This window comes from Triticum dicoccoides, chromosome 2A (genome assembly GCF_002162155.2).
Source record: "Triticum dicoccoides isolate Atlit2015 ecotype Zavitan chromosome 2A, WEW_v2.0, whole genome shotgun sequence".
Taxonomy (NCBI): Eukaryota; Viridiplantae; Streptophyta; class Magnoliopsida; order Poales; family Poaceae; genus Triticum; species Triticum dicoccoides.
Window position 1 is genome coordinate 45,776,911 of NC_041382.1, and position 7,794 is coordinate 45,784,704.

General features: G+C 45.9%; 1 protein-coding gene across 1 annotated transcript; it reads right to left on the reverse strand.

Annotated features, from left to right (window-relative positions):
- Positions 1-5,048: 5,048 nt before the first annotated feature.
- Positions 5,049-6,417, reverse strand: LOC119358870 (peroxidase 21-like). Its single transcript, XM_037625274.1, has 2 exons — positions 6,312-6,417; positions 5,049-6,191 (listed from the first exon to the last, which is right to left on the reverse strand). Exons 1-2 carry the CDS (start codon positions 6,376-6,378, stop codon positions 5,233-5,235), a joined length of 1,026 nt encoding a protein of 341 aa, XP_037481171.1. The 5' UTR covers positions 6,379-6,417; the 3' UTR covers positions 5,049-5,232.
- Between the last annotated feature and the right edge of the window lie 1,377 nt (positions 6,418-7,794).

Sequence of the window (7,794 nt, forward strand, 5' to 3'; positions counted from 1 at the left end):
AGGGCTCAAAAGCTATTTAATGGTCTGTATATTTTGGTGAGGTGGTATATACTAACCCCTCACGCTGATGGTGAACTTGCGGTGGTAGGACGACACCCTTTTTTGGATGTGGTGGTAGGTTAACACCAAGGTAGTGCTAGGTTGAACTTGCTATGCCATATGATCATGCATGCTTTACTTCTCTTCTGCTCCATTGTTGTTTGTGTGCTACTTTGCTTGCTACTTGTGCTTCATTGATTTGCTGCTTCAACTCTTGCTCTTGTGCATTGCTAGGGCAAGTGGTCTGCCATTTTCATCGGTGATGTTCCAGGGGTTTATAGTTCATGGGAAGAAGCCAATGCACAAGTGGCATCGTATAGCAACAACAACTATAGAGGGTTCAAGACTAGGCAGGCAGCAGAACAAGCTTACTCCGCCTGGGTGCGAAAGCACGGAGGCAGCCGTGCCGACAGTGCCAAGGTTAGAGCTGTCAAAGTGGAAGCTGCTAAGGTGGATCATCAGTTTGGCCTGAAGCTGAAGAACTTCATCATCTTCGCCTAGTTCGTCACCATTGTTGTGTTGTGGCGTTGGTGTGCTAGGTGTGATCATTGTGGGTAAGCTCACCAACTATGGTACAAGGTAAGCACAACATGTATGTCGTATGCAACCAAACGCCGTGTTCATGTGCCGCTAGGGCCAATGCAACCAATCAAACAAAATGCACTTGCGTATTACCTAATGCAGAGACTAGAGATGCAGGCAACCAAACAAATTGCATATGGTGTATTAATTACGGCCTGTTTTTCTTCAACCAGACTGGGTTGAGAAGGGTATGCAATGCGACTACTGTTTCAAACTGGAACCAAACAGGCCCTATATAGCACGCAACGCTAGAACAGATGATTTCAGTTCATCAATGCCTGCCATACCATCGTGCTACTTGTTCTATATATGTAGGTGGGCAGAATTCCATTTCGAGATTTCAGTGTTCCAGGCGTTGAAAACTACGGGTTTGTTATTTCATATCTAGATGTGAAATACTTATCTTACATCTAAGTCTAGAACTGTTGATACTATTTGTCTTTAATTTTTGCGCAAACATGATCGTCTCGCGTGGCGCACCCGTTCGCTTTGCATTGTCTGCCGCAGCCGGCCTGTGTGGCTTGTCCCGGCCATGCAAGTGGTGGTGGGCCGTTGTTGATCCTTTTTAATTCGTGGGCTCAAGCTCGCAGCCGTTGTTTGTCTCGATTGTGGACTCTTTTCTACCATTTTTTGGACTGTGGATTGTCCGCGTATTTGTTGTCTGTATAATTTTTTGAAGCAATGTGATATTAGAGTGGAGAAAGGCAAGACAAGGTACTGGTAGGTCGGTGATTTTTATTTTTGAATGTAGTTCTGTGAGTTATAGAAAGCTAGGTTGCCAACTCGTATTTTTTGTTCGGTCTTCTGGAATCTGACTTGTTTTTTCGTTCTTTTGTTTTTTCCCCTATTTTTATTTTGGTTTTTATATGTCTTTTTATATTTTTATCATTTATAATCCATGATTTTTAAAATTATATAAGCATATTTTTAAATTCCCAACTGTTTCTTAAATAATGTCTCATCTAAATTTGTCATCGTTTGATTTAGTTTTCAAATTTTTCATGCAAGCCCTCTTTTTCATCTCACTTGTTGTTGTTTGTTTGTTGCATATCCTCTTTGTTGGCCTAGGCCTGTTTAGCTTCGCTTTTGTCGGCCCATTATCACTGCACACTAGCAATCTGTTTCTTGTGTTGTTTTTAGTCGGTGACGTTGTCGTCTTTCCGGATTATTTTGACACTGTCCCCCCATTCCTTCTAAACTTCATGAAGATTTAGCAATGTCTCATCTAAGTTGCCGTCTGTTGGATAATTTTAACGCAAATTCTCGATCTCGCATCGTCGGCTAATGTATTCATGCGTTGCATGTTCTGTTGTCTCCACCTGTTGACCTGTTCACGGTGCATGTGTGTTTTTTTGTTTTACTTTTTTTCTTGCACTCTTGTGGCTTTATTTTATCTCTTATGTGTTGTAGAAGTGGGAAAAACATGCTATGTCGTTTGTCATTGCGTATTTCTATTTTCTTTCAAGTTCGATGCCGACGATACTTGCTTTGTAAAAAAGACATGCTTTGCCCTGCGGTTGATATGCAATTAGGTCCGATCAATTTTTTTGTCCTAGTTTTAAGTCCATCCTGAACACAAAATGGGTGCCACCAATTTGTTCTTCTAGTTGGAACTCCAACCCTAAAATGCATTCTTTTTACCAACTGTAAATCTACCTTCGATAGACCCGACCAATTTGTCTATCATTTGCCAGTCCACCTTCGATACGCAACTAGACTGATCCATTCTTGTCACATTGGGGGCCGTTTTTTCTTGTCCCATTTTTGCAAGTCCACCCATGGTACGAAAAAGGCCCCGGCCTCATTTTTCCCTCATTTTAAATGTCCACTATCGACACGCAACAGGGAGGCCAACCATTTCATTTTTCGAGTTCTAACTCCACCCCGACATACAATTGAAGGGCCACTTCTTTTTGTCCTAGTTGCAAGTTCATTCTTGACTTGCAACTAGGGTCAAACTATTTTTATCCGATTTTGCAACTCGGCCCTCGATGCGCAACCGGGCTCCACCTTTTTGTCCCAATTGTGATCTCACCCTTGACTTGTAACTAGGCCTAGACATCTTTTTGCCTCAGCTGCAAGTCTAGCCTCGACTCGCAACTCGGTCCCCACCTCTTTTCTCTCAGTTGCTAGTCCACTCTTGACTCGGAACTCGGGTGTGTTGTTTTGTTTTCACCCCAGTTGCAAGTCCACTCCCAACTTGCAACTAGAGGCATGTAAATTTGTAATCGCCCCAGTTGCAAGCCAATCATATACTCGCAACTCGGGGGTCTAGTTTTGTAATTACCCTAGTTGCAAGTCCACCCTCGACTCGCAACTCAAGGGGTGTTTTTTTTGTTCTTGTTTCATGGTAGTTGCAATTAGACCCTCGACCTGCAACTAGGATTTTCTATTGGCTGAGTTGCAAGTCCACAATCGACTCACAACTTGAGGGAATGTAGTTTGTAATCGCCCCAGTTGCAAGTCCACCCCCGACTTGCCACTCGAGGCATGCAGTTTTTGTAATCGCCCCAGTTGCAAGTCCACCCTTGACTCGCAACTTGGGATGTAGTTTTGTAGTTGCCCTAGTTGCAAGTCCATTCCGACTTGCAACTCGGGGGGGTGTAGGTTTTTGGTTCTTGTTTCATCATAGTTGCAATTGAGACCCTTGCCTGCAACTAGGGGTTTCTGTCGGCCCAGTTGCAAGTCCAGAATCGACTCGCAACCCGAGGGAATGTAGTGTGTAATCACCCCAGTTGCAAGTCAACCATGTGCTCATAGCTCCGGGGTGTAGTTTTTGTAGTTGCCCTAGGTGCAAGTCTACCCACGACTCGCAACTCGGGGGTGTTTTTTTTCTTGTTTCATGGTAGTTGCAATTTGACCCTCGACCTACAACTAGGGTTTTTTGTCGGCCTAGTTGCAAGTCCACCCCTGACTTGCAACTCGAGGGATATAGTTTTAGTATTCGGCCCAGTTGCATGTTAACCATGTGCTCGCAACTCGGGGATGTAGTTTCGTAGTTGCCCTAGTTGCAAGTCCATCCTCAACTCTTAACTTTGGGGGATGTAGTTTGTATTCACTCAAGTTAAAAGTCCACCCCTAGTTGCAACTCGAGGGATATAGTTTTGGTACTCGGCCCAGTTGCAAGTTAACCATGTGCTCGCAACTCGGGGATGTAGTTTCGTAGTTGCCCTAGTTGCAAGTCCATCCTCAACTCTTAACTTTGGGGGATGTAGTTTGTATTCACTCAAGTTAAAAGTCCACCCAGACTTGCAACTCGATGGATGTAGTTTGTAATTGCTCGAGTTGCAAGTCAACCATATATATGCTCACAACTCGGGTATGTAGGTTTGTAGTTGCCCTAGTTGCGAGTCTGCCCTCAACTCGCAACTCAGGGGGAGGGGGGAGGGGTCCTGTTTTTTTGTTCTTACTTCATGGTAGTTACGATTAGACCCTGGACCTACAACTAGGGGTTTCTGTCGGCCCAGTTGCAAGTCCACCATCGACTCGCAACTCAGGGTGTTGTTTTGTTTTCACCCTAGTTGCAAGTCCACCCCCGACTTGCAACTCGAGGCATGTAGTTTTTTTAGGGGCCCAATTGCAAGTCAACCTTCGACTAGCAACTAGGGGGCGTATATTTTGCAGGGGCCCAATTACATGTCAACTATCGACTCACAATTGTCCATGTGCGGAGGGACTGGCCCAGGCACACTCGTCTGCTATTATGCTTTTTTGGACAAACAAACAAGAGACAATACGTGGGATGCTGTCATACTTAGATGTGACATAACTATTCAAAAAAAATGTGTCCGTGTTTTTGGGAAAGTGTTAGTGTTTCAGAAAATATTCAAAAAAATTAAAAAATGCATTTTAAAAACTTTTTGAGTTTTTTAAATTGTTCATGTTTTCAAAAATTGCTTGTGTTTTCAAAAATGTTTGCAACTACAAATATTGTTCACATTTTTATTTAAATATTCTGCATCTATAAATTTGTTCACAAATTTTTAATAAATGTTCAAAAAGGTTTCAAATCTGACGATGTAGTGAGTTCCTAAATATTCACGCTGATTAATAATCGCAAACATCCATTTATTCTAGTGGCTAGAAGACACGCGTTAAGTAGTTGGAGCATGGTAGTTCGGTTCCTTCTTAAGTGTGGCTTTTGTCTTGCAACTTTTTCTTGTTTTTTTTCTGAGACGAAACAACATACTTAAGATTTTTTTTTTCCTGTGTGCTACAAACCAAGAAGCTTCGGTGCCTAGCTGTGTATACCCGCCAGTCGAGACGCACTCAGCTTGTTTAGCACCAACGGAGAAACTCGGTTGGACAACCATCAAACAAAAATTAAACGAATCAGCTGTAGAAAGTTGTCGATGAAAGAGCCACAAGCAAAATGTGACATCATATTAGATGTAAGATAATATCTCACATCTAAATGTGACATAGAATTCGGATAACGCATATTTATCGGGTACAGGCAGGCATCATGCATGCTCATACAGCAAGCCAAGCATGCAAGCAGCCACACATGATACGTGGCCCCTTCATCACTTCCTCTGAATTATTTTCGTGCCCCACGCCACGAGCACGTACACACACACACGATCACGTCTTGCCACTGATCACTAGCCCTTACTTAGCGTTGACGAACCTGCAGTCCTTCCTGACCTCCCCCTGCCCGCCGGTGAGCGGCCCGTTCTCCGACATCCTCACCAGCGCCGCCGCGAACGTCTCACGAAAGTACCCGTTATCGGCCGCCATCTTCTTCACGAACGGTGCGGTGCGCGGGTCGGAGGCGAGCCGCTGGTCCACGAGCAGGAGGCCCCGGCCTTTCAGCAGGTTCTTGTGGTACATGTTGTCGAGCACCATGGGCGTGGCGCGGTCGTTGCGCGCGTACGCCACGTCGCGGGTGTCCTCCCTCGCGTCCGCCGTCGGGCACCGGCCCCGCAGGTACGCGCCGTACGCCGGCTCCATGCCGCCGTCCACCGCCGGGTACAGCCGCGCCACCAGGTTGTTGCAGTGGACGCGGCCCACCGAGTGCGCGCCCAGCAGCGCCACAACGGCCTCCGCGTCCAGCCCCATGGCCGCGAACCGGGACAGCACCGCCGACACCGTGTCGTTGTGGTTCGGGACGTACCGCTCCACCTCGCCGTACCGGCTCTCCGTGGCGTCCCGCCGCCCCGTCCGCATCGGGATCGCCGCCGGCCCGCCCAGCATGGCCGCGCCGTCCCTGGCGGCCAGCGCGAGCACGTCGGCGCACGACACTTTCCCCGGGCATTCGCGCTCCAGGGCGGACTTGATGGCGCCCACGTACTTGAAGTTGCGCATGCCGAAGCTCCTCGGGGAGGCCTGCTCGGAGACGAGGCCCGTGGCGGCGTCGGTCTCCAGGAGCAGCGACGCGTCGCAGGACTTGACGGTGCAGTCGTGGAAGAGGGCCCGGAGCCACGACACGGCCGTGTTGCCGTGCTCCTCGTACAGCCTCCTCACCTGCTCCTTGACGATCTCCTCCGCCCTCGGGCAGCTCTCGGAGTAGTAGTTCAGCCTCAGACCATCGCCGCCACCACCACTCGCCGCGGCGGCGGCAGCATTCCCTGCCATGGCATGGCAACAGATTAAGCAAACTGTCTTGAAGTTCTACTACTCGAGTTGAGATTGATGATCGTGCACTTCAGACGGAAATTGAGGAATGAAATGTGCAGTTAGTAACATACAGGCAGTGAAGCAGCACAAGAGGAGCAGTGCAGATGCCACTGGCACTAGGCTTGAGCTCAGACCCATCTCCAGTTCACTCTGCCTTACAGATATCCAAGGGGAGTGGAAGGTGCTCCACCCACTCTCATCTCGTCTCGTTCTTATAGCCTGGGCGCCGAGTTGGAGGGAAGAGGTGAATGAAAGTGACACCATTGGAGATGGTCCAGTGCTCTATATCCATGAAAATGCAGTTACTTCCTGGCTGACCGACACATGCGAAGGTGTGTGCAAGTGCAGCAGTAACAGAAACACAAGTCATAAACTTGGTTGAATGCGATTAAATCAACTTTCTGCAAGAGGAGCCTTACTTGGCAGTTGCTGAAACAAGAACAGCGGCTAGTTCTATGCCCTCCCTACCACCGGCCGGAAAGGCGGGCGTGCATTTCCTGAATCTGACATGCACCACCACCTTACTCCATTTTCAGTCAAGAGATCTGCAGTGTATATGCAGTTGAATGAAAACGCTGAAATGAATGCACGCATCGGTTACCTGACTTGGTTTCTTCCACCTCAATTTACACCCTGCAACTTCGACCGAATATGGCACTAAACATAAAGTTCGCAGCAGAGATCCACATTAAAAACCTCTGAGAACTGGCTTCCCGAAACAAGCAAGATGGTGGTATGGGGGGAATTGGATAATTAAAATCTTTAGTTTCAGCGTTGCGTGGCTATCTTAAACGTCTGAAACTCGGACAGCAATGTGTTGGTCTCAATCAGGCTTGATGCTGCAAGTTTCTAGGTGGTGCTCCGCTATTGCAAAGCAGTGCTTGAACCATTATTGCAAACCACCGCTAAGAACAAATTATGTGAATGCTGAAAAATAGCGCAAATAATACGACAAACTCTATAAGTGATGTTCTGGGATATTTATTTTTTCAAATATATATATGGACCATAAAACAAAGTGGAATCATGGCATGTAGCATCGTTGACCCTATATCTCAGTTATTGCGACCGTTCTTATTATGCATGGCCATGGCCTAATAATGCGGATCATTTCTTTTTGTAATGTTTTATTTGCACCACCACTTTACACTATTTCACTCGAAAAATCTGCAAGTGCATACATCAGTTACACGGCTTGGGCCGTGGGCCTCGATTTACACCGTGTCGCTTCAAAATGTTCACTCTGTATAAAAATAATATCCGGGGAGTGTTAAATTGTGTTCTTGCGCTATTAAAAAATGTTATCCATTTTAAAAAATATTTGTAAAATTTTATAAAATGTTCATGATATTATTAAGAAATGTTGGTGCAATGTTTTAAAAAAATATGTTCTTAACTTTAGAAAAGAGTTTCTTACAATTCATAAAGAGGTTCATGATAGTAAACACAATACAATATGTTTCAAAAACATGTCCATGATATTCTATGAAAATGTAGAATTTTATGCGTAATTTAAAAAAAGTACAGTAAAAAAATGTTCATAAAAATAAAAGA

Coding starts and splice junctions, on each gene's coding strand:
- LOC119358870 (XM_037625274.1), bottom strand. CDS start 6,378: ATGGGTCTGAGCTCAAGCCTAGTGCCAGTGGCATCTGCACTGCTCCTC. Junction 6,192..6,311: donor CTTGTGCTGCTTCACTGCCT/GTATGTTACTAA, acceptor ATGCCATGGCAG/GGAATGCTGCCGCCGCCGCG.